This window comes from Quercus lobata, chromosome 9 (assembly GCF_001633185.2).
Source record: "Quercus lobata isolate SW786 chromosome 9, ValleyOak3.0 Primary Assembly, whole genome shotgun sequence".
In the NCBI taxonomy this organism is placed as follows: domain Eukaryota; kingdom Viridiplantae; phylum Streptophyta; class Magnoliopsida; order Fagales; family Fagaceae; genus Quercus; species Quercus lobata.
Window position 1 is genome coordinate 49,873,693 of NC_044912.1, and position 25,218 is coordinate 49,898,910.

Sequence of the window (25,218 nt, forward strand, 5' to 3'; positions counted from 1 at the left end):
TCCAGTGCTCCAGGTTATGCTCTCTTTTCTTTTCTTTTTGCAACGTGATCTATTGGTTCCTGTCCGCATTATACTCCTCATTTTCTTGTTGATTTTCTGGTTTCGTATGACATTCAAATTTTTTTGTTTTTTTTTTTCATTCGTTCATCTATCATGCACTCATTAGTTTCGTTTTGTTTTTTTCTCCAGCAAAGGGGTCTTTTGACAACGGTGTTTTTCTTTTTTTGACATTGGTGAGATAATGTTTGTACCTACTTGACAACGGATTATATTATTGAAGAGATTACAAAAGTTGGCTTTGTCCTATTCAAGCTCAAGGATGGCCAATGGCTCTAAGGTGCCGTGATGTTTGGCTTGCCATTGTCCATGTTAATGCCCAGCCAATTCTTTGTAAAGGGTGTAATGTTTGGCTGAAACGTGTGAAAAAAAAAAATGCTGAAATCTGGAAAAAAGAAAAAAGATTATAATGTAATTTTTACATTATAATAATAAAAATGTAAATATAAATTTATATATATGATGTGGTAGATTTTATATTATTTAATGAATATAAATAAAATTACTTCTAATATATTATGTAACAAGGGTATAATAGTCAATTTATATAAATTATATTTTCCATCCTTCCATTTTTCTCTCCAACCAAATAAAAGAGTTTTCCACTCTCCCACTTTTCCACCCCTCCAACCAAACACATAAGAGGGAAAACTAAATATTTTCCATCTTCCCACTTTTCCATCCCCCCACAATTTTCAATCCTCCCACTTTTCCACTCCCCCATCCAAACAAAGCCTAAGAGCCAAATTGAAAATGAAAAACAAACCTAAAAGTACACCTCAATTTAATACTAAAATAGTTGGGGGTAATATCGTAATTTTCGTGAGTGGGGACTACCCTCTGTTCCCCAAAATACCAAACACATCCTAATCTTTTACTTTTCAATTCAAAAAAATAATTACAATAAAAAAAAATTATTATTATTATTTTAAAATAATATTTCTTTGGTTTCTTTTTCCTTCGCTTCTTCTTCAGAATTCTCGCTCTCTCTCTCTCTTTTTGGCTTAACCAGCACTCCACACACTCTCTCTCTCTCTCTCTAAAAATTTTCTCTCTCTTTCTCGCTGTTTCTATTTTATCCGAGAAAATTCGTGATACGCATTGGTGATTCTCAGTGCACGTTTGGCTCCTCAGATCTTTGTCTATCGATTGGTTTTGCAATCAAAGGTGAGAGCGCGCTCTAAACCTCTTTCGATCTCTCACTCTCTCTCTCGATTTTTTCTTTCTTTTTGTAAATTTCTGAATTCGCGATTTTCTGTTTGGTTTTCTTGTGTCTCGGACTCTCTGATTCATCGGCAATTCCAAAATGCGGTTCGATTTTCTGTTTGGTTCTCGAGAAAACGGAGGAAAACGAAAAAAAAAGAAACATGTTAATCATTATCTGTATATTTTATATGTGTTTGACTAATTTGAGTGATTAATTGCTTGAATTAGCTTGATTCTCGACGACTAAATCTGTTTGATTATGTTTAAAATTAATAATTTATAGTGAATTAGAGTTTTAATTTTAATTTGATCTTGAGTATGAAAGATTTTTTTTTTTTTTTAATAGATGAGCTTGAAATTAGTGGGTGATAATTTTGACATTCTGACTGTATTGCATATAATTTCGAATTTTAAATCCCTAATTTTAGAAATAGTTTTAATATTAAAATGTTCCTTATATTAAACATTATATTTATTTATTTATTTATGGGATCATGATTTGCCTCTGATTAATTCCAATCATAAATCTTTTAAAGCTAAAATTAGAAAAGATATCAAAATTTTGTATCATAACTCATAAGCAAGAATATAAGGAAATGAAAAAAAAAAAAAAAAAAATCCACTTATCTGGGCCAAATGGGTGTCAAAGAGTTTGGTTTAGGAGATTTAATTTGACGTTTTGGTGTCTTCCGCTTTGTTTCTGTAGTAATCAAAGGGAGAAGTTGTTACTCAAATGACTATGTGACAATTCAAATAATCATCCATTGGTGTTTTTACTCAAATGGATTTTTTAGTAGTCTTGTGACTTGTTACAAAAATTTAATCGGTCATGTGATTAAAGTTGACGTGAATGGTCATTTGAATGGCCATGTAACGTAATGGGTTGGAGGAGAATCCTTCAAATTGGTTGTCCTTTTTGGTGAATTGTTAGGTCTTACCATTTTCTTAAATAGTTTATCTTTGCTTTTGTGTTGTGGGTCTTGAGAATTATACTAATTTTAGTAATCATTTAATTGTGGCTTGGTTTCCTTTTTTGTTGTTGTTGTTGTTTGTAGATGGGCTATATGTGATGTAGATGTAAAACAAAATGGATTAATATTGACACGTGGCCGTCTTATGCTTGGAGTTCCAGTGGAAGTTTGCAACATGTTGATAGATTCTTCATTGGTTTTCCATCGCTCCTATAATGAAAAGTGGATTTTTTATGACATCAAATGCTCCTTGCTATGTTGTGGAACTATAAAATCTCTAGAAGCTAGTTTCAGACACTGTGCTGACAGTGTAGACACCTCTGTATGGAGGTTGATTGAATTCCATTGAACGATTTCTGACTACAATTTTCTGCACCTGTAATTATGGAAAGGTTAGTTCATTGGTTATGCTTTGGATTTTGTATGATTGAAAATTCGAATTCTTATTTTCTTTTCTCCAGTTTGGTGAGCCTAATGCTGTGCTTCTGTTTTCCAGATATAAAATTTTGGAAGAGCTTGGAGATGGTACTTGTGGTAGTGTATATAAGGCCTGGGATAAGCAAACAGGCGAGATTGTAAGCATGTCCTTACAAGTCAACATTATATAAATATACTTTTAGTATACTTCTTAACTATTTATATTTTTACTAAGGTCTTTTGTAATGGATTATCTTTCCTTACTTTTGGAATATTATATTTTTACCATTCTGTTTTCTTGTATATGCAAAAGAGTCTCTTTTGTGGTTGCCGAATATGCAAAGAGCTTTTGTAAATCATGGGATTCTGAGCTTTAGTCATATCATCTGTCAGAGTTCTTTTGGCAAAAGTACTAACTAATAAGTGTTAGATACTCAGTCTGTGTTTTTAAATTAGAAAAATTTTGTGAGATTTTCAACTATGAATTTATGGTTGGGTAGTTTTCATGTTGCCTTTTCCAATGTTTAACAATATTACCATCAGTCTGAATTGTTATTCTATCTGACCTTTTCTAGAATTTTAGAAAGTATTGTTCTCTTGGCCATTTTTTTTTTTTTATTAAAAATTTTCCATTGTTCTATGGTTCTGTTCTGATGTTTCTGATCTCAGGTTGCTGTCAAGAAATTGAAGAGAAAGTTTTACTTTTGGCAAGAACACACAAAGTTACGTGAACTCAGGGTAGGAGCTGTGGTGATTTTGAATGATAAAACATTGCATTATTGTACATACATAGCTCCATACATGCACATGTATAGATTATGTATGTGTATTGTGTATGTCTGTATATTTTACTGATAACCTTGCCTTTGGCAGGCTCTTCGTAAATTGAATCATCCCAATATCATAAAACTGAATGAGGTTGTCAGGGAAAACAATGAACTCTTCTTCATTTTTGAATACATGGTAAGATGGTATTTTTTCCTCTTTTAGTCATTTTTATGTTGCGACTTTTATGCAGAAATCCCAGGAAACCAGAACCTGTCTTCTGATGTTGTTAAACATATTCCACTGAGCAATGGCAATGGTGCATGATATATGCTTGTTTTATTTTGTTCAAGCATGTTTGTCAGTACAACTTTTATTGATAAGGTTCCTATTCCTGATTACTTCAAACAAAATTTGATGTGATAAACATAATTATTTTTGATAAAATCAAATCGTAGAAATATGAATCTCATTGGTAGTAACAAATTGCACGCAGTCAAAAGTTGGATGCATTTAGACTTTGAGTGACATGATTGTCTTGGAAAATGTTATAACTACTTATCTAAGTTCACTTTGGCTTCTTCTAATATATCTATAATCACACAAAAGAGATTGAATGAATTATGAATTTTTTCTCCCACTCAAAAGATGATTTCTTGGTTTCAATTCAAAATTTTATTATATTGAGTGCTGGTTTCTCAGATCCTTCCCTAGCCAACATTAAAATGTTTAGCATGCACCGATTCACTTAATTGTATTATAATATTTCATTCTGCCTTTTTTCCTATGAAATAATTGTATTATAATATTTCATTCTGCCTTTTTTCCTATGAAATATTTTCCATTATTGCAAGTATAATATAGCAAGATATAATTTCTAGAAGCATGTTTCTGTCCTATAATTTTTCATGCACATCAATCTCATGCTTTTGAAGATTGGATGAATGCCTGGCCAATTAAATTCCATTGTTTTTTTTTTTTTACCTTTTCTGTTAGTGCTTGATTTTGGACTTCATCTCTCCAGGATTGTAATCTTTACCAACTAATGAGAGACCGACAAGGATCCTTTTCAGAAGAGGAGATCCGTAACTTTATGTCTCAATTGCTGCATGGACTTAATCACATGCACAGAGATGGATATTTTCATCGGGATCTAAAACCTGGTAATACATGTCTTCATACTTTTAGTTGTGTGTTCATCCATCTGTGTTTTAAGATCTTTCTTTTTGTCTTTGTGAAGAATTTTATGAATTTATTGTAACACAAATAATTAGAGACCTTTTTTTCCTTGAAGAAAATTTGCTGGTGACAAATGACCTTCTAAAAATTGCTGACTTTGGACTGGCTAGAGAAGTGTCATCAATGGGTCCTTATACTGAATATGTTTCCACACGGTGGTGAGTCATATCAAATTATTTATTCTCTCTGTTGGTGTGTGCTTGCACAATGATTATTCTGTTAAATTTTACACTTTTAGTTGGGAATTATCGGCAATCTTAATTTGGGTTTGTACATATGCTAGGTACCGGGCACCGGAAGTTCTGTTGCAGTCTTCGTCCTACACTCCTGCAGTTGGTAAGCATGTTTTATCTCCAAACTCATTGCAGATTCAGCAGAAACTTAGCTACTATTCTTTTTGTTTTAAAGTGTTTAGCTACTCTCTCTCATACAAAGGCTGGTTATGGGTTGGGTTGATTTCCTAAGCCTGTGTTCCACTTGACTGAAACTTATAACCAAACTTAACTTATTTTGATAATTCATTTGTAATATTCTTTAAAATTCCATAAATCTGAATTATTACATTTTCAACTTAAACTAACATTAACCAGTCATTGTGACACAAACATTTATTGAAAATAATATAGTGTTACTTAAATATGATGATCAAACTTATTTTAAAGTTTAAACCCAAACTTACTGGCTTTACAAGAGAAAAGAAAAGCATATTTTCAGTTTATCTACAGGTTTAACATGCCTGCTGTAATTTTAGCTGCACTAAATGACCTTTGGCATGTTGATCAATTAGGGGAAGCATTATTGATACTAACTTTTATTCTTTAAATGCCATGGTATAATGGATTGCTTTTTTAAGAAAAGAAATTAAATGTCTAGGTTTCTGATATAGAAATACACAATACACAATATATATAGGTATAAATATAAAAAATATATATGAATGTGTGGATATAGAAAGGGAGTGCTGAGTTGCTCTTTTGAGTTTGTCTCTCAATTAACTTGGTAACTCATTAGAAGCTTCAAAATGAGCCTAAATGAAAATTATTCATTCCTTCTCTCTCATTTTTATTTTTTTAAATTAAAAGAAGACGTCAAAACACATCATGGGGATTAGGATTCTTCTATGGCTGTTTTTGTTGCCTAGAGCTTAAATTGTTGTGGCCATGATCTTTTCACTTATATTGAATGGACACTTATGCCCTTAACACATATATTTATCTGAAAAGATGTTTGAGCCTAATTATCCCTGGAATACTTAAATTGCTGGTTACTGGTTCTTGGTTTGTTTTCCTATTTGAATGATGACTAACAAACTAACATGTGTACAGACATGTGGGCAGCTGGGGCGATACTGGCTGAGCTTTTCACTTTATCCCCTATTTTCCCTGGTAAAAGGTGATTTTATCTCCCAAGATTATTGTCTTCCATTTTTGTATTCTTAAAGGAACAAATTAGAATTTTAATGTCCAAATATTAGTAGACTATGTTCATGATTAATGTGATTAATTATTTACAAGTTTTGAACTTGTGATGATGACTGGTGAAATAGTAAGTAGTAACCATTAACCAATTGTTTTGGAATTTCTGGTATGGGTAAAGTTAATAATGGGAATGGTGAGGCTTGATCATTTTTGTTTGATTTATGTTGGTTTGCTCCAGTTTTTTGTATTTTCAACAAGTGCTGATGCAGCTCTTTTATCTCCCAATAATAATCTTTCTCTAGAAAAAGAATCAATCCCTTCTTTTAATCTTTCTACTCTATTTGATATAGTTTTTGGTGATTTAAAATATTTTGTCATTCCTGTCCATGGCTTTAACTGAATTTTCCTTCACTCTTGTATTTGACAGCCTGCTGGTATAAGTTAATGTACAAATGGCAGCATTTTCTAGGCTTGACTCCAGCTGTGGCTTTCTGCCTACCCCGTAAAAGGCTATGCATATATATTGCATGTGGATTTTTTAGCAGAACTGCATGCTGTTGGGATGATTTAAAAAATAAATAAAATTATGCATTATAATAAGTTAGAGAATGTCAGGAAGTTGTCTAGCGAGCTGTATGCCTACTATATTTACATCACAAGGGTCATCACCTGAACAATTTTTGCCATCTCAGCAAAGTCTGCTAAATTTTTGGGTCAGATATACTATACCCTATTTTCCTGTAAAAGAGTAGATGCACCTTTTTTTTGCTTATACATGCAATGCTACTTACCACTAAAATAGTTGTAAGAATATGAATCATTCTGTGCTCCATTTGCTCAAGCCAAGTTCAGCAGATGTCCACCTTTACGGTTTGTTATTTACTTGGACGGTTTGAATATAAAAGTATTCCCAAATGTAGGTGAAAACAGCTGACCTAATAATATAAATGGGGCCACACCCTATTGTTGTTTATTTATACATATATGTGTGTATGTACATATGTATTTATGTTGTAGAAAAATTATATACTGTGTTTTATTGGATATTTAGGGGAATTCTATTTTCTGATTTACTTTTAATATTAATTCAGACCATAAGAGGTTGCAGAACTGCCTGATGTTCCATATCAGTCTAAACTTTTGAAATAAGAGAAACTATGATAACTTATAAACTGACACCTTATAACATAGTTTCTTCAATGGGCAGTGAAATAGATCAATTGTGTAAGATATGCAATGTACTTGGTATGCCGGACCTGACTATTTTCCCTGAAGGGACGAACACTTCTCGATTACTCGGCATTTTTAGTTATGAAGAGGTAAGCTTTTGTTGGACTGTTGTTCAATTTCTTGTGTTTTCATATGTTTGTCTCTCTCATTATCATTCATTTTTTTTTTTATAAGTAAAAATTTAAATTACCATTCATTCTTTTGTGTAGATTTCAGCCGCAAACCTTTCCGATATCATTCCAAATGCTAGTTCAGAAGCTATTGACTTGATTTTGGTGGGTATTGTTGATAAAGCATGCTTCCCTTATGATTTTTACAATCAAATTTGTTGACTACATTTGAATTTAGTGAATAGCACCGTGATATGATATCTGATACCTTTCTTCTTGGCTGTCCATAGCGACTATGTTCATGGGACCCTTCAAAGAGGCCAGCTGCAGATGAAGCATTACAACATCCTTTTTTCCATGTAATATACGTTCTCAAGTCTTCTTTTTCTACCCTATAAAATTGGTTTAATGTATTAATATGTTCTGCATAGGTGGGTTGGGTTCCTTATCCACTTCGTGATCCACTTGAGCTGAAACTGAGCAACACTGGTAAAGGCTATTTGTTTATTTATTCTTTTTAAATTTCTATAATGCTCAATTCTAATTTCCTCAGATTTTTTATTATGTTGTTTCATATTAATATTTTCAACTTTAACTTAATTTTTTCCTCCTGCACTATCCTTCAGGAGCAAAGCCTAATCTAGAGTTGAATTTATGGGGCTTTGGTCATGAACCTGAGGACTGTTTTCTTGGCTTGACGTTGGCTGTGAAGCCCAGTGCTTCAAACTTAGGTAAACACTATTATGCCCCTTGTATTTTGTATCTTAGCACATTGGTGTCTACTTTTACACTTAAATGGAGAAAGTGATAGTAGTATTTTTCTCCACTTACAGTCACCCCTCTTTTCTATGTTAGCTACACATGTAACTTCGAGTGTTTTCCCTTGTTCTGGTCAATGCCAAAATCTTTATCTAATTGACAGGGCTTGCCCTGCTTCCTTGGCCCCACTGGAACAGTCCCAGTCCCACTTCTGTTTTTGGTTGTTTTGGCCGGAGATTTTGTTCATCTAATCAGGGTCTGGGATGGCCCTCCCTGTTGCTGACCCTTTGTCATTGCAACATATAGGAGTGGTTGGTTATATCGGTTGACCGTGTGAAGTTAAATCTAAGCCTTTTCATATGGTTTTGGAAATTTGTCAGATGCAGGTCAGGATGGCTTTAAAAAAAAAAAAAAATTATTACTTTAAAAGGAATATAAAAATCTCAAGCTGTTGCACAGAAGTCCACTAGTTTGTCTTGAGAGTGGCCACTTCCTGCAAAATGCTGAAGGGTAGAACCATATCAAACATACCTCTCTCAGGACCAGCATTGAGTAATGACCCTTTGTCAGGATGGCCCTTTTTTTGTCAAGAATTTTGTCTTATAAAATGAGTTAATATATGACCTTTTTAAGATTCCCCATTGATTCCCCTTGATATACTCAACTGGTTGGCACCTCTTGGTGTTCGAACGGAGACATCCATGTTCAATCCCCCCTCCCCCAACTATTAAATAATCAATCCATATTTCTTTCTAAAATCAAGCATCTTATAGCAATGCCTTCTGTTGGAGCAAAGTTCTCTAGATTCTAGGAATGGTTGATAGTAGTTCTGTGGATTGTCTGGTCTCTTCCTTGCAATCCATTTTTTTTGGTCTTCAACTAAACACTTCCCACTTGTTTTGGATGGGATGTATTTCACTTTTGTTTGACAATGGAACTGTTTCCTGCAGAAGTGTTACATAATGTTTCTCGGGGTATGATGGGAGAGGTGAGTTATAGGGCTACTGTTCAGCAGTATATTGTACTAGAAGTACTCTATTCCCCTGTGAGACATTGTATTTTTTTCTGATATTATGTGCTCTTCATTATGCAGGACATACTGTTTTGTTCTGGTTTAAAGGATGATTCAGATCAGTCAGGTAATGCTTAGGGTTCATTTCTTCTAATTAATGGGCTCTGCCTTGAGGAAGAAAAATATATTTCTATACTCCCTCTTCCACTAGCATTTTTGTTAAAAGCATGCCTAAGAACACTTAGGGTTTGTTGTTTTAGCTTAAAATGCGAGCTTATTTTCACTGCTAACTTATGTACAGCTTTTTAGAGTCTAATTTTTCTAGGTATAACTGTTCTTCCTTCTTTCTTTCTCTTTTCTATTTTTTAGAGCCAATGAAAATATGTTCATCTGAGCACATTCTTAAAACAAAAAGCATCATGTATAAGGTACATCTTAGTATCTTACCCTAAGAAGCATGGACAACAAAATCCTTTGCATGTTTATGTCTGAAACATGTCATACATGCTTGTGACACTGTTGCATGCATGTCCGTCAAGTGTCCACCGGACAAAAAAGAGTTTTTATTTTTATTTTTTGGACATCAGACATGGTCTCTCTCTAACTCTCTCGCTCTCTTTCTCTCTTTCACACACAGTCAAACTCTCTCGATTTTCTCTCTTGCCCTCTCGATTTGCTCCATCTCTTGGCCAATCTACTATGAGTCAGTCAGATTTATGCTGCTTGAATCTCATCAGTTAGTCTATTTCTCTCTCTCGGCCTGATACAGCAGTATCTTTTTTCACTCTCAATATGAAAATCCCCTAATGATCTCTCTCTCTCTGTTAAACACTCCTGGTCTTCTGTCTTGTTCTCTGTCAGTCAGATGGGTGCTGCTCAAAGCTTATCAGCCTCTCTATTACCCTTTCTGGGAAAAAATAAAATCTTTAAATGTCTTTTTATTTTTGGTTTTTATTTTATTTTATTTTATTTTTTTGTGGGGGAGGGGGAAGGCAAAAGCAAATTTAAAAGCAGAGTAATCAACATGATGCTTTAAAAAAAGTGTATACAAAAATAAAAAGAATATATCATTTAAATGAAAATGACATGCATTTGAGATAAAGTATTGAGTCTATTGACTGCTTGCTCTTTGTTTTGCGCAAAAACAGAGTGCCAATTTAAAATTTTTTAAAACCTTTTAATAGTTTAACAGTGGTCATACTGAATTTTGTTATTTTGTACTTATTACAATTGAACACTTTAATTATATGGCATTATGGTAATCAAGGATTCAAAAATATTAAAAAAATGTGTGATAGTATGTCAACTAGCAACTGAATTCTTTAATTATGATGCTGGGAAATTTGAGAATTTCTCTATGTTCACTTGACAAAATTTATCCCTGGAAACATGTAAGAGGAATATGGCTGATGTGGGCTTTAGCTAGACCAATCTTAAGATTAGATGCACTAATAGTGGACAAGAGTAAACATTCAGTTGGTATTATTCCTGATTTCCCTTACACTTCTTGTTCAAGGCAGAAAGTGTGAGTTTCTTATACTTCTGGTTGTCATAATAATAGATGTAGCTACATTGTTTCTTGGAAAAGAAAGTTTTCTTTTCTGTTCTGTTTTGTGTTGGCAGCTAATGTGTCATGCTTACCTTGTGTTCCAGTTTTTTGGCCACTAATTACTCCTGATCGAAATAGAATTCAACCCCCTGTGGAATCTTCCTTATCCTTATCTTTCAGGTCAGTTCATTTGTGCCCATAATCATTTATCCTGCTCATTGTGTATATTACATAGGACTGGATGTAGTGGCATTAGAGAACTTTCAAGTCATAATAGTCTTCCCATAGATTGCTGTCCAAAAGCTGTTAAAAATTGTCTGTATAATTTCAGCTGTAGTTACATATGTTAACATAAAGTTCTGCTTATTACAATTTTCCTTCTTGACAGTTCAATTCAACATCCATCAATAGGAGTTCCACAATCTGCAGGGTTCTCCATTTCTTCTCTGCAGCCTAATATCTTAGATGGCCCATTTTTGGCCATTTCCTCCCCCTGCCAGAAAAGTCACTGCCTATGAGTGACTAAGTTAATAAACTGAAATTTTCAGGTAATTTGGGGCTGTAAATTATTTATTTTCTTTATGTAAAGCTCTATCACAGTTACAGTTTCTGCCATTGCATTACGATACTGTAGAATGTATTTACAGAGAATATTATAAGAGGTAATTTTTATAGATTCCGTGATTACATTACATCCCTTAATGTAGAATGTATTTACAGAAAAGTTCATACATCTTCAATTCATATTCTGAAGGTATTGACTATGTATAATCTCTTTGTTTTTTTTGTTTTTATTTTTTTGGTTCTCTTCCTTTTTTCATAGATTCGAATGGTGCACGGTTAGATTATTAGATATGTGGTTTATGTGTACATATATGGGTGAATAAATCAATAGAATAAAATTTTCAAATCCAACTTCATTTATTATGATCATTCCTAAAATGACTTGTGATGCCTGACGGCATCTTGTGAGATAAAAATTTTAGCAATTCACACCCCCATAAGATATACTCTGTAGTTGATGGTTTGGATATGAGATGAGCCAGTATGCCCTAATCTCCGAGACATTGTTGAAGAAGTTTACTTGAAATATGACTTATGTTTTCTACAAGCCACCTCTGATTTTCATCAAACTTTCAAGTAGATGGCTTCTCTAACTGTTAGTGACAATCAGAGCTCACAAGGAAAGGTGGGGGTAACGCCAATTACCCTCCTAATGGCCACTAAAAAACAACTGAATTTTCTTCAAACTCCTAATGGTATAGGGTACAAGGCAGGCATTCTTCAAGTTCAAACTACTCTTTACCTCTCTTCCTGCTATTACTAGTTACAATGAGTGTCTGACAGTGTTATTGTCGTCCTGGGCTACTTAGCTATTGACACTATCGTCGTTCTTGTCTTTTTTAAGAAGTTGGGCAAATTGTGTGATGTCAAGGTTCTCGAAATGCGCGCTTGATGATAATCTTGGGATCATATTGTCAATAAAGATTTTGACCAGCTCATGTTCATCATACTTTACATGACAATTGAGGGCTATGTTTTGCAAACGGTGAATATACTCGTAATCCTATGCCCAAATTTTGCTCGGTGTTGTTTAAACCGATCAAGTAACTTTTCCTTGCCGTGGATGTACTTGCTAGAGAATTTTCCATCATGTCTTCACATGTCGTTATGGACCTATTGCACCAAGAACTGGCTGACATATTCCAGGTACAAAGCTGGCTGTGTTTGGTTCACTACTCATTATATCTTAATTCTCATAACTCAAATCATATTCTCATATCCTAATTCCCTATTTTCTCTTAACTCACTCTCTGTTGTGCTTGGCATCAGAACTTGGTTTAGTTTTCAATATAAAAAAGCAACATTAACTTAAAATTGTGGAGTCCACAAGTCAGTCAGACTCAAACGGTACTCCAAAGAAGAAAATAAGGATAGCGGCACGAAGAAAGAACAAATCCAATATTTTCAAGTTGGTCATATCTCAAATTTCAGATTTCCCCCAAATCTCATAATTTCACCATATATCTGATATTTTTCAAGATGGAAAAAGATAAATCTTGAAACAAATCAACCTTGTTGCCTTCAATGAGAGAGTACCAAATTTGTTTGTCTAAATGAGGAAGAAAGATGAGCTTGAAGGTGAAAAATGCAAAGGGCGTTGTTTGTTTTGCTCAGTTTACTGAAACCATGCTTCTTTGGTAGTTGGTTACAGTCATGCTCTCTCTAGCATCACCAAACACTTCATCCGTTCCTAGGCCAAAATAAACAAAGAAAGAAAGAGACGAAGCAAAAGTGAAGAAAGAAAGATGAGAAAAACGTGTAATTACCCCCTTTGAGTTATGAGTTAAGTGGCATTTTGGTAATTAAACATAAGTGGTGGGGTATTGTCACACTCAAAAAGTTAGATACTCATGTTGGGATGGAGTGTTATTCTCCCAAATCTCAAGGGAAGGGAGTGTAAGAGGCTGTTTGGATTGAGTTTTTTGATAACTCAATTCTCTGTTTCCATAACTCATAACTCAAAAATGGTGGGACCCATAGTAAAAAGGTTGTTTGGCCAAATGATAACTCTGTTTCCATCACTCAATTCTCTGATTTTTGAGTTATGAGTTATGGAAACTGAAAACAACAAAAGGCTGTTTTCAGTTTCCATAACTCATAACTCAATGGCATTTCCGTAAATAAACACACATGAGGGACCCACAGCCGCAACTTTTGACCACCTTTTGATATATATATATATATATATTTTTTTTTTTCTGGGTTGGCGTTGGCTGTTTGTTTGTTTTTTTTTTTTTTTTCTTTTCCTGGGTTGGCCGTTCAGTTTTTTTTTTTCTTTTTCTTTTTCTTTTCCTGGGTTGGTTGTTCGTTTGGTTTTTATTTTTTTTATATATATATTAGCTTTGGTGAGTTGGGTGCTAAAAAAAAAAAAAAAAAAAAAAACTGTACTGGCTGACAGGTGTGGGACCCATGAATAGTGTGAAAAAATTGAGTGATGAAAATAAAAGTGATGTTGCCAAATGAGTGTGAAAAAATGAGTGATGAGTGATGAGTGATGGAAATTGAGTGACGGAAATTGAGTGATGAAAAATCCTTACCCAAACAGGCCCTAATTATCCCAAACCAAAATCTAAAAAACACTAAACCCAACATGATGGTTTTGCCTAAACCCAAACCTTCCATTCAAAAGCTCTTTTGAGGCACAACTCAGTCACTTGCTTGTGGCATTATTGCATCCAAGAACTTGCTGAGATATTTCATGACATTCTCTCAGTCCACCATACATCATAAATGTTGAAGTCTTGTCCTCTTTGGGGTTGCGGTTATTCAGCAATTCAACTGGATAAGGGGGGACCTTTGGACCAAGTGTCAAGGCTCCCCAGGAAGCCTTTTATGCTCATTTTCAATCAAAGCAGCCACATCTAAAATGGTAACAAATTGTGGAGTAGTTTTTCCAGTTCCCATTTCGTGGGTCCTCGATGCTTTTATCTTGTTGGTTCTTTTCAATTAAGCAATTTACTATTGTTGTTTTGGCCTCTCGGTGGAATACTTGACTTTCATTTGCTGAGCAACTTCGATGAGCTCAAATTATGTCTGTTACATACTTTGCAACATCTCGTATAGCAAAGCGATTTGAGGATCCACCGTTCCTTAGTTGGACTTCACGTTGTTCATGTGGTTCGGATTGATTATTGTGCAACAATATATATGTTTGTGTTAAATGTTCCCTTGTGGAGTTGCCAAGAATATTGGGATTGCTTTTGTCACATCACCACGTGTCATGTCTTGATGGTCTTGGTTCTTTGACTTGAGTTCAAGATGGAGAGTTGAGTCCGCTATTAACAAATGCAATTTGCTTGAATAAAAAAACCATAAACAGAGGAGTAAATTCAATACCAACTATCAAGTGGGATCTTAAAAAAACGTAAGTTTGAAGGAATAAAATGTCAAATTTCAATTGTGACTTGAAAAGTTAATTAGGTTTTTTAGTTAAAGAAGAAAAAATTAATTTGATATTCTGTTATGTGAAAGGAAAGTCTATTCCTTGTTAAAGAAGTAATGTATTCCTAGTCTAAGAGAGAATATGAAAATAGTCTTATAAAAAATGCTATTAAGAATTTGATGACTTTGGTTCAAGGGTGCTCCCTATGGAAAGAGATGAAATAGAGTGTTAAACCAAGAAGAGAGAAAAAAAGAATTTTTGCTTGAGAGTTAATGCAAGAAGAAAGACAGTACACAAACTAAGGAGAATTTGTGAGGTTTCATTTGATGTTGATTAGAAAATAAAGCTAGAAAGGAGAGAACAAATTGTTGCCGCCTAGACGAGCTATGTGAAAAAGAGAAAAAAAAGAAGAAAAGAAAGTTACAGAGGAGAGATCAAACCTACCACGTTATTTTGTGTATGCTCTTGCAAGTGATCTCCAGTTGCAATCTTTTTCCTCGGATGATGACTGATGAGTCCAAGGATATATGAAAGACATTTCTCTTTTACCCTCAAAATCACTTCTCCCCAAGTTTATTATGGGCTTATTATGTGGGCTTGGGCTACATGGAGGTAAAAATGATAAAAATAATGGACCTGGATTCATCTGGGCCTATAACCAGCAATAGTGGGCCTCTTGTTGTACTTGGGTCGTTTGTTTTGGGCTTGTCAAAAAAATAGCCCCGAACAACTAATAATTAAAAGGAGAAATATGGCCCTGAACAACTATTATAAATTTATAATCTCTTTTTTTAGTTTTTACATGAGAAATATTCCAAAAAAATAAAAAAAATAAAAGGAGTTAGACATGTTCAACAAAAAGCGTCATGATGTCCCATATCACTGCAAATGATTAATAACTAACAATAAAAATAATTAGAGACAAGGACAAATCAAGAATTGAAATTATTGAATAAGAATTTTAATTGGATTCCAATCCACCACCATCTAGAATCAGATGCCTTCCTCCATTTCCTTATTAATTAAAAATGTACTAAAAATTGACGATCGTTTCTCCCCCACTCGTTGATTCCCTACAATAAAACTTGAGCAATGATGTTCCTTATAAAAAAATATAGGATCACACAGAATTATCGCAACTTCTTTGCCATAATTGTTATGTGGTACAGTTTGAGTGATGAAGAAAAAATTATGGGTTTTATGTTAGTGACGAACAACTATTCACAATTTGTCGTGTGAGAGTTATGAAAAAAAAGTTGTAGAATAATTTACAGTTCTAGAACTACTCTTATCATACACCAATTACTGCATACTCATTGTAAACACATAATTATGTTGTCACGTGAATTGAAATCGCATTGTAAAATAACAATTTAATTGTTATTTTAACTAAAATCATTATCTTCAAAACATAATTTCAATGGGAATATATAAAGAGTGTGCGCAATAACAAATTTTTACAATAAACAGTGTGTAACCAAAAAATCTTGGAAAGCTCCAAAAAAGTCAGAGGCAGACAACATGGCATTGAGCACACGTGGCATTCAGTTGGCACCTCCACCTCCAAGTCCAAGTGTTTAACCACCTCCCTCCACTTCAATTCCTCAACTCAGTTCTCTCTTGCTTAGCATAGAAGAAAAGAGCGATTCCTCTCTCTCTCTTTCTCTCTAGCAATCAGCAATTAGCAAGCAAAGATGGGTGGTGATACGATCACCCCTCCCCCTTCAATTTCTGGTAAGCACTCTATCTTTCTGTGTGTGTGTGTTTCAAAATGTCTTAAGATAAGAAGCCCTTTTTTTTTTTTTTTTTCAATAGGATTTTCCAGAGAACCAAACAGGGTTTTTGTGTTTTTTTGTAAAGCTCAATACTGGGGGACTGTAAATTCTGTAACTTACGAAACCCACTTTTTAATTATGCAGAGGAAGACTCGTCCTCTCTAGAGCAAGAGTTGTCACACTCAGCATCCCAAGCCCCTACTTTTTTCAGGTATGGCATACATATAATATTAGATTCTTTTATTAAGGGAGAAGTGAAGAAAATAGAATCCTCATACTTGAAAGTTGTATGCTTTATGTCATTTTGGTTTATAGAGAAACTGAAAAACTTAAACTTGATCATATGACCCTCGTGGTTTCCTTAGGCTCAATTTGGAAGGAGTCAAATATCTAAGTATTAAATTCTAACTTTTAATGTCAGTATAATAATTTTTTTTTTAATTTTATTTATTTATCTCATTTTCTAAGTAAACAAATGGGTTTATTTTGGGATTGTGTTTTTGGTGGAAGTTTGAATGTGGGTCCTGGTTTTCAATGGGTCAGGGATGATATGAGCATGAAATTTGAGCATGGTACTATGATAGAAAACGATGGGATGGGTTTTGGAGAAGTCAATGAAGTAGGAAATGGGTTTTCTTCAGCAGCTTTGGATTTCGAAGCCAGTCAAAGGAGGAGACACAATGCTTATAGAGAAGTCTTGCAGAGTTATGATGAATTGCAGATTCGCAGTGAAAATTTGAAAGAGGCAAAGAGCAAAATCTTGAGGTACTAATGTAATATGTTAGCTGATTTTGGTTTCATTTTTTGTGTTCTTTTAATTCCTTTTATTGTTGTAATAGTTTGTATGCAACTTTTTGGTGTTTTTAGTGGCTGTTATCATCTAAAACTTAGTTTCGTACTCCTTATAATTGTTAATGAACAAAAATCAATTGCTTGAGTTATATTGCAGAATATGAGATAAACCTCAAATTTTCTTGTTCTCTAGAGTATGAATCTATTTATAATTGTCAAAATGACGGAAAGTCGTGCACACATACACAAACATTTTCTCACACAATAACTAAATAATAGTCATAATTCACCTGTGTTTTTTCAATTTATGCTTCTTTTTAAAGTAAGGATATGGAGAAGGTAGAGAAGAATCACAAGTATGTCTGGACTAGGACCAGTTAAAGGGTAGGTCCAGTTTTCATTACCATAAATCTATAAAACATCACATTATTAATTGTAATGATGCAGTACATGTAACTATCACTAAGTGATTTATTATTCATTGTGCTAGAGACTGGTTATGCTTAGCCTAAAATGACGTGGTAGATTGACTTTGACAGCTATACCCCTGGAGCATGGATGGAGAAGGTAGGTGGCATGCAATTGACTGATTATGATGTGCCAAAGACAACCTCACTCATATTAATTGGTCCAAAAGGATCTGGAAAAAGCAGTCTTGTAAATAGAATCTCCAAGGTGTTTGAAGAAGACAAGTTTGCATCAGAAAGAGCACAAGTATCATGTATAATTCTTTAACATTTGACATTAATGTTAGATGTAAATCATGAAATGATGCTGTCTTTTATGTTCTTTGAATAAGGGGATGAATTTAGTCATTAATTTATATAGTTTCAATCTCTCTATGTGTTCTCTTGTGCCAGATTCATCTGTTGGGGATGGGACCTACTTCCTTCAGGAATATATGATTCCAAAAAGCTCCACATCATTTTGTCTTTATGACACACGCAGTTTATCTGATGATCCATCTAATAATGATGAAATATTAAAGCTTTGGATGACAAAGGGTGTTCGTCATGGGGATCCTGTTATCAGGTCTGACGTTTGAAAATCTTGTATCCTTTTACTTTCGTGGTTCACTATTTGTCTACTTTTAGATTACTTCACTTCTGCAAATTTCTTATCAGGAATTCTGATAGTCCAAGTTTAAGAACCAGTATGAAGTGCAAAGATCGCTGGAATCGTTTTCTTTCCAGTGAGATCAGAATGGTCAATTTCGTCATATTTGTTGTTAATGGAATGTCAGTTCTGAAATCAATGGATAGTAATGATGATTCAGAGAACAAGTATAGCCAGACACTTGCTAGAGCATTCAGCTGTCCATATGTATCATTCAAAGGTAATAGGATCCTTGATTTCTTTCCCCTGGTAACATTTTTATAAACTTTATGCAAGTATTTAATGTTTCTAACTTGTCAGGCACTTGTTTTTTTCCTCTGTATTTCAAAAATTAGTATTTATGGTAATATGAGGGAGAAAAACGTTAGAGGGCTGACTGAGTATATGGGTGTTTGTGTGTGTATATATAACTGGCCAACGAAACATATATAATAGAAATGGGAAATCTTATTACACATCTCCTCTAGAAAGAAAAAAGCCCAAACATCAGGTATTGAAGACAAGGCTAACATCCCATGAAGCAGAAAGAGTAAGACTCTTACTAAAGTTCTTGATGAAGGGATACAAGATCAGATGAAGGGCCACAAAGCCGAATCTGTTTTATACAAGGAGCAGCTTTTTTGATGCCACAAGTCTTTTGAGCATGTCCACATTGGATTGTATTCACCTCCAAGAGGAGAATAAATGGGTTTTTGGTCAACTTTGAGCCAAAATAAATATGGGATCCACACTTATTTTGACACAGGTCCACATTGGGATGTGTTCACTTCCATGAGGAGAATAACACTGTAAGGTTTTGTTGCTCAAAACTATTAAGGAGTGAAAGAGAAATTGAATTAAAAAAATGTCCACTTGAACAATGGTTGAGGGTAGTGAAGAAGCTTGATCCCACATAGGTTATTTTTTTAAAACCTTAGTGTGTTTTTATACTCCTTTCTTGGACATAAGCATGGGCCCCTAGGAGCACCGCAGTTTTATGGAAGGGGGAGGACCTAGCCATCGATCTTTCTAACATGTCCTCATTAAATTTTGCTACCAAACTTTTTGCTCATTGCTGCTAGAATATCCAATTGATGGTCTAATTTTCCATTGAAGTGTGAAACTTTCAAGCTTTATTACTGTTAGAATATTGTGTCTATTCATTGATCTTTCTAAGCCATGAATAAATGTGTTAAGAAACCCTTAACTATAATGGATTGTAGATCCGCACACAGAGTGGTCCAGTTGACATTCTAATCTTCCATTGAAGTACTTATAGGCACACGCACATCCAATGGCTCCCAAATTTTGTATGAGGCTCTTACTAGCTGCCATGTACGTGGGGGAACCTTGATTGTTCAGAAATGAGCTCAAATGTACTTGTAACACATGCTTGGGTTGATTAAAGCACATGTTTTGTAGTTAGTTCAAAATTTAGTTACAACCAGTTTCAGTTAGTGCACACGTTTGTATATTCTTGTAAGCGCTTGCTCATTTAGTTAGCCAATAAGAATATGGAAAGAGTTGTATATTTAGGTACAATTAATTACAGTTAGTGCACATATTTGTATATTCTTGTAAGCACATGCCCATTTAGTTAGCCTATAAAAATAAGGAAAGAGTTGTATAAATAGATCAATGTACTCATCATTTGTCATCATGAAGATGAATCCTTTTGTTGCTTAGTTTCTTAATTTTCTTTAGCCTTTCTGTTTCTCTTGGAGGTAGAGACTCCCTTTAAGTATTCTCATTCTTGGAGGTGGTGACTCTTTCAAAATAGTCACATTTCATATAAACCATTAAAATTTCATGCAATCCATCACTAAACTGAAACTTTTGAGTTCTTTCCCTCAAACCCTTGACACTTCTCATTTCAAGAACTCATTTGAAACACTTAAATTACCCTGACTCTAAGACCATAGCCGAAACCCTAAAGACCCTGAACACCAAACCCTAGCATTCTTACCAAAGAACCAACTTGACACAACAAAGAATCCTAACCCTGAATCGGGTTCCTAACAAAATGCATCTTTTGCCTTTGTGACTCTTCTGAACAGTTATAATTTTATCTTTAAATATATGTCTCTCTTGCATTTAGTCAGTTACTTATTTCATCCTCTGTCCATACTAAGTCTGTCAAAGAGAGTAAAACATGGTACTTGGTTGTTTTTAGTTCGTGAGGCACACAGATTGTGGTGCTATTTTATGTGTGGACGGAGAGACAGAAGATGCAACAAATCCTAAAAAGTCAACATTGATGGAAGTTTACTTTGTAGGATACAGTTTTTCTATCCAACATAGAGGTAAAATGTATAGCAGTAATAGAGGCCTTAAAATAAGTAGTTTGGTTTAGAAGACTGTTATTTAGTGAGCTTGGTTTCAACTTTCAAACAAGACAATGGCATTACATTGTATTAGTTAGAGCACAATTTACTTGCAATCAAGTATATGTGCAAGAATAAATCATATTGACGTGTGGTATCATATCACAAGATTAGAGAGTGAATTTCTTAGGGGGATATATCTCTTTTGAAAATCCATACTAACAAAAATGTCTGTAACATGTTCACAAAGCCAGTTCCTAGGATAAGTCATAAATTTAAGTGTTGCTTGGACTTAATTGATGTTTGCAGTCTATGATAGCCCTTATGGGCTTTGGTGAAGGTGATGTGGAACTTTTGTTATGTAGCTTGATTCTATTCAAACTAAGGTGGAGATTTGTTGACCTGTGGCTTGGTTGCCATCAAGTTGGTCATGACTTGACTGAGTTTAACTTGCAACAGGATTCCTCATTAGCCGATTTTTGGAGCCTTGTTTTGTGTGTGGCACACTCTATTAACCCTAGCCAATTTATGTTATATATGCTCGGCCTCTCATTGTTTATAAAGGGGAAAGAGAAAGTCGTGGCATAAGTCAACCCTTTTGCGCAAGAATCTCTGATATTTGTTATTTGTGAGAGAGTTTTTTGGGCGTATTTGGGGTTAGGGTTTCTTGAGAGAGCATATGTGCCACTATTGTAATCTCCATGTTTTTCTTAGTGAAAAATTTTCCTCGTCACAACCCATGGATGTAGGCAATTTTTTGAACTACGTAAATTCTTGTGTTGTACATGTGCATGTTAATTCATTTTTTTCTTTATTGCTATTGGCTTGAATCTGGGAGTGCATCGCACAACAGTTATGGCTGAATGGGTCTTTTTTGTGAGAGACTGTAGCTTAGAAAAGTTAACGTAATCAACACCAAATATTATACAGTTTTGGTGCATTAATAGAGAGAAGCTATCGCCGTCTGTAAGCTAAGATTGTTGCAGCCTTATTAGAAAAGATACATACTCTGTTGGGAAGGCCAAGACCTGCCATATGGACCCTATAACAATTGTGAAAACGTTTTTGGCCTGGATAGTCTGTCTAGATCAGACTGTTGGTCTTTTAATAGTCGTAACCGTGTGGTGCTTACTGTTTATCTTCATTGGAAATAAAACATAACACGTTGTAATGCATGGTGAGCAGAACCGGTAATTATTGGGTAATAATGGCTGAACCTTTCCTATTTTCCTTACAGATGACAAGCCTGTTGTTGTTGTTACGCATGGTGATCTACTTTCACTTTCAGACCGTGCTCGCATCCGTGTCCATTTGGGAGAGTTGCTTGGTATTCCCCCCGCAAAACAGATTTTTGACATTGCAGGTGACAGTTTTAGTTATCTTGTTCCTTTTCAGGCTGTCAAATAAGGTTGGTATTAAATCAATTAATAATTTATTATTCCTTTTGTGGCTGCAGAAAGCTGTGATCCAGTTACTGAGTTGACAATAACTGACATGTTATGCTTTTGTCTGGAGCATGCTGATAAAAATCTTCCTCGTAAGAGCTGGATAACAAAAAAGGTGTGCTAGTTCTTTCTATATTTACCTGCGAGAGATTTAGTCATTTTTGTGGTATTTGGTTTTTTCTTATCTTCAAAGTGGCAGTGTATGTAATGTGGCATGAATTCCTTATGCTTCTACATCTTGGGAAACTATTAATTACTAGCAGTCTCACAATCTCTGCATTGAGATTCTCTGGTTTATTAGCGCTTAATTTACTAAGTTCATGGGAAGTCTAGTATGTTTTATATGACACCACACTTCACAAAACGTTCTATACCCTATATGATTCTGATGTGATTCCTGAACAACTTACTCAAATTCTGAAATTTCAAGTGATGTGCTGTCTAATTCTTTTTTCATCTCTTTGTTCTATTCCATTTTCCATATTTTATTTCTGGCTATGTAATGCATTGCCACTTGAAATGTCTCCAAAATTCATGCAGACCATGGCTTCCTCTTGGCTATCTGTTCCTTTTTAGGTAGTTGTAGTCTGAGCAGTGCAAAAATACTTTCATTCTGGATTATTATTATGCTATTGACCAGTGAGTTTTTGAAGCTGTTTTGCAATTTAGAAGCACTTCATTGAGAGAGTGCTTGAATGTAAATGTCAATTCCTTCCCTTCCACCCCACATGGGGTGGCTTTGGCAAATGTACTGGGAAATTGGACCCTTTTATCTGTAAAACATACCCAAATCAACTTCATAACTACTGGCTTGAAATGTAGAATACTTCCAATGTGGTCATTGGTACTGAGAAGAGTGATGTTTTATGATTCAAAACTTCCATTTCTGTTTAAATTTAGCATGATGAACTTGTCAGATGAAAACTATGCAAACAAATCTACTAATATTCTGAGTTTGGCCTTCCCTCATACTGGCCCAAATTCTGCAGCAGGAAGTTCACTGTGTCAAGGCATGGTTACACATCACTTTCCATTATCCCATTACACTGCCTTCATTAATTGAACATAACAATTTAGTCATTGTAAACTTGTAATGATCCAACTTGTACATTCTGAGAGGCAGGATACGATGTTCAAAGGATCCTATGAGGTTGAGTAGTTTATAGTTGGTGTAAAATAGGTTGAGCTGAGGCAAGTCAACTTTGTGTTAGTCAAGGTTGCTTAGTTAAATTTTAATTAAACTTGAACTTTGGTGCATCTTGAGGCTTGATTCAATTATTACAGTGAAGGTCTAGTGCAAACTTTCTCATTAGCCTGCTTGGGTGATTGACTAGTAAAAATTGAAGATCTTAGACTGCCATTCAATGCTGGACCAAGGGTACAGCATGGCAATTTAGGTTTAGTTCATTTTAGTCATGTTAGGAGTATATCGAAGTTTTCTATCATAGCTAAGTGTCTTGGGAAGTCCAGTGTCTCAGTAAGGTATTGTAATAGGAAGCTGGGGATTTTTAAATGGTCTAAAACTGAAGCTAACCTTGCCAAGGAAGATTTTTTAAATTTGACCATTTTTCAGTTGCCTGTGGAGGTGTGTAGAAAATCATTCTCTGTTGCTTTTTCTGGTTTAGATTCAAAATCATGTCATATTCTGGCTTCCATATTGAATACACAGTCAATTAGGTTGACTGCAGCAAATATTTGGATAGCTTTGAGAGTGACGTTGCTTCAGATTGATTTGCCTAGCTTTTAAATTAGTTCTGTCTATAGAATTATTGATTCTAGTCTTTGGTGTGCATTATGGTTTTAGTCCGATCTCAATGTGTAACAGCTTAATTTTGTTATCATTATTGGTGATTACCCAGTGATTTATTCTAGCAATTCAATCTGAATGGCCTATATTGTTTCTTGAGAATCATGGAAAACACAAGCATGCACATGCACACTACACGGAGAGAAAGTTAATGTTGTCTGGTTGGTATAATAAAGAGCATGAAATGGGACCAATAACAAATTTGTTGATATAGTTATATAAATGGTCCTGTTGAACACAGGATGTATACTGATTGTGATAAGTTATATGCAGGTTCCAACTGTACCTCTATCTGCATATATATTGCTCTTAATCACCCTGGGAATCGTTATCATCTCAGCTTATGTGCACCATGCTCATATTCCTCATGTCAAAGGAGCAAAGCCTCGTGCAAAACTTCACAAAGCTTCTCCTAAACTTGACATAAATTGGCATAAAATTAGGCACTTGTGGTTGGAATAGAATATTGTAGTTTTTATTTCAGAGTTTGATTTCTAAGTACATTGTTACACAAACATGCAAGTGAGAACTTCCATGTACAGTATAATATATATACAAATAAAGTATGGTTTGGTTCAATATTTCTAAATGAATATTTTTATTGTCTGGTTATGTGTCTTTGCAAACTGATCTTCATGGTGGTATCAATTGACCCTAGCTGATGATAATGATGACAATCACCTGGCAAGCAGACCATTTAAATTGTGATGGCTACAAAATTGTCTTCTCAAACAAACGCGCTATTCCAACAAAATTTGTCAAAGAACTTATAGTGGTATATAAAATTGATAAGAATTATATCATATGTGTGTGTATATAGGGAAATGTTAACAAGCACCGTGTAGTGGTTGTTAAGAATTTCCGTTTTTGGGTTTCACTTACAAAAAAGGAAAAAAGTTGTCAAAAAAATTACCAAAAAAAAAAAAAAAATTTCCAAAAGCTGTCAAAAGCTGCCCAAATATGTGTTGTTAACGGTGCCCGTTAATACAACCCGTATATATATATATATATATATATATATATCCATTATGGGTTTGCTTTGACCTTGGGATAACTTAAGTGTACATTATGCAAGGCTTTGTGTCCAAATTGACATAAGCCAACTTCTAGTCACATCACAAGAATCCATATTGGTACAGCATGAAAGTTTTACCTCCTTGTGCTTCTAGTATGGTTGTGTTGGCATAAAGCTATGAGTTTCAGAAACAAACAATAAACTCTTTTGAACTCTATCACTAAAAGTCTAAAATGACATGCTCTCTACAACATGTTGCACTGGTTGTTACCAACGCTTCTGAGAG

General features: G+C 34.5%; 2 protein-coding genes across 5 annotated transcripts; both read left to right on the top strand.

The window, feature by feature from the left end:
• The first annotated feature begins 1,041 nt into the window (after window positions 1-1,041).
• LOC115959958 (serine/threonine-protein kinase MHK) lies at window positions 1,042-11,435 on the top strand. 3 transcript variants are annotated; one of them, XM_031078641.1, is made up of 18 exons: window positions 1,042-1,224; window positions 2,319-2,626; window positions 2,731-2,809; window positions 3,321-3,389; window positions 3,525-3,614; window positions 4,441-4,579; window positions 4,711-4,813; window positions 4,939-4,991; window positions 5,981-6,047; window positions 7,281-7,392; window positions 7,513-7,578; window positions 7,704-7,772; window positions 7,845-7,902; window positions 8,040-8,144; window positions 9,123-9,160; window positions 9,266-9,311; window positions 10,838-10,913; window positions 11,122-11,435. In XM_031078641.1, the coding sequence occupies exons 2-18, from the start codon at window positions 2,619-2,621 to the stop codon at window positions 11,249-11,251; spliced, it is 1,308 nt and encodes a 435-aa protein (XP_030934501.1). In that variant the 5' UTR covers window positions 1,042-1,224; window positions 2,319-2,618; the 3' UTR covers window positions 11,252-11,435. The 3 variants fall into 3 exon arrangements, 2 of the variants coding, with proteins under 2 accessions (XP_030934501.1, XP_030934502.1); XM_031078642.1 differs by having other exon boundaries at window positions 1,047-1,224; window positions 9,126-9,160; XR_004085053.1 differs by lacking the exon at window positions 9,123-9,160 and having other exon boundaries at window positions 1,048-1,224.
• A 4,795-nt stretch (window positions 11,436-16,230) lies between these two features.
• LOC115961047 lies at window positions 16,231-24,506 on the top strand. 2 transcript variants are annotated; one of them, XM_031080095.1, is made up of 9 exons: window positions 16,231-16,413; window positions 16,599-16,665; window positions 16,965-17,219; window positions 17,786-17,967; window positions 18,107-18,278; window positions 18,371-18,582; window positions 21,903-22,028; window positions 22,122-22,225; window positions 24,191-24,506. In XM_031080095.1, exons 1-9 carry the CDS (start codon window positions 16,374-16,376, stop codon window positions 24,377-24,379), a joined length of 1,347 nt encoding a protein of 448 aa, XP_030935955.1. In that variant the 5' UTR covers window positions 16,231-16,373; the 3' UTR covers window positions 24,380-24,506. The 2 variants fall into 2 exon arrangements, with proteins under 2 accessions (XP_030935955.1, XP_030935956.1); XM_031080096.1 differs by having other exon boundaries at window positions 16,237-16,413; window positions 16,998-17,219.
• The last annotated feature ends 712 nt before the right edge of the window (window positions 24,507-25,218 follow it).

What these genes read in the sequence shown, in the direction of transcription:
- LOC115961047 (XM_031080095.1), top strand. Translation starts at nt 16,374, where the DNA reads ATGGGTGGTGATACGATCACCCCTCCCCCTTCAATTTCTG. An exon ending in CCCTCCCCCTTCAATTTCTG is followed by an intron (nt 16,414 to 16,598) that starts GTAAGCACTCTA and finishes TTAATTATGCAG; the next exon opens with AGGAAGACTCGTCCTCTCTA. An exon ending in AGAAAGAGCACAAGTATCAT is followed by an intron (nt 17,968 to 18,106) that starts GTATAATTCTTT and finishes CTCTTGTGCCAG; the next exon opens with ATTCATCTGTTGGGGATGGG.
- LOC115959958 (XM_031078641.1), top strand. An exon ending in TCTTCATTTTTGAATACATG is followed by an intron (nt 3,615 to 4,440) that starts GTAAGATGGTAT and finishes TCATCTCTCCAG; the next exon opens with GATTGTAATCTTTACCAACT. An exon ending in GTCCTACACTCCTGCAGTTG is followed by an intron (nt 4,992 to 5,980) that starts GTAAGCATGTTT and finishes ACATGTGTACAG; the next exon opens with ACATGTGGGCAGCTGGGGCG.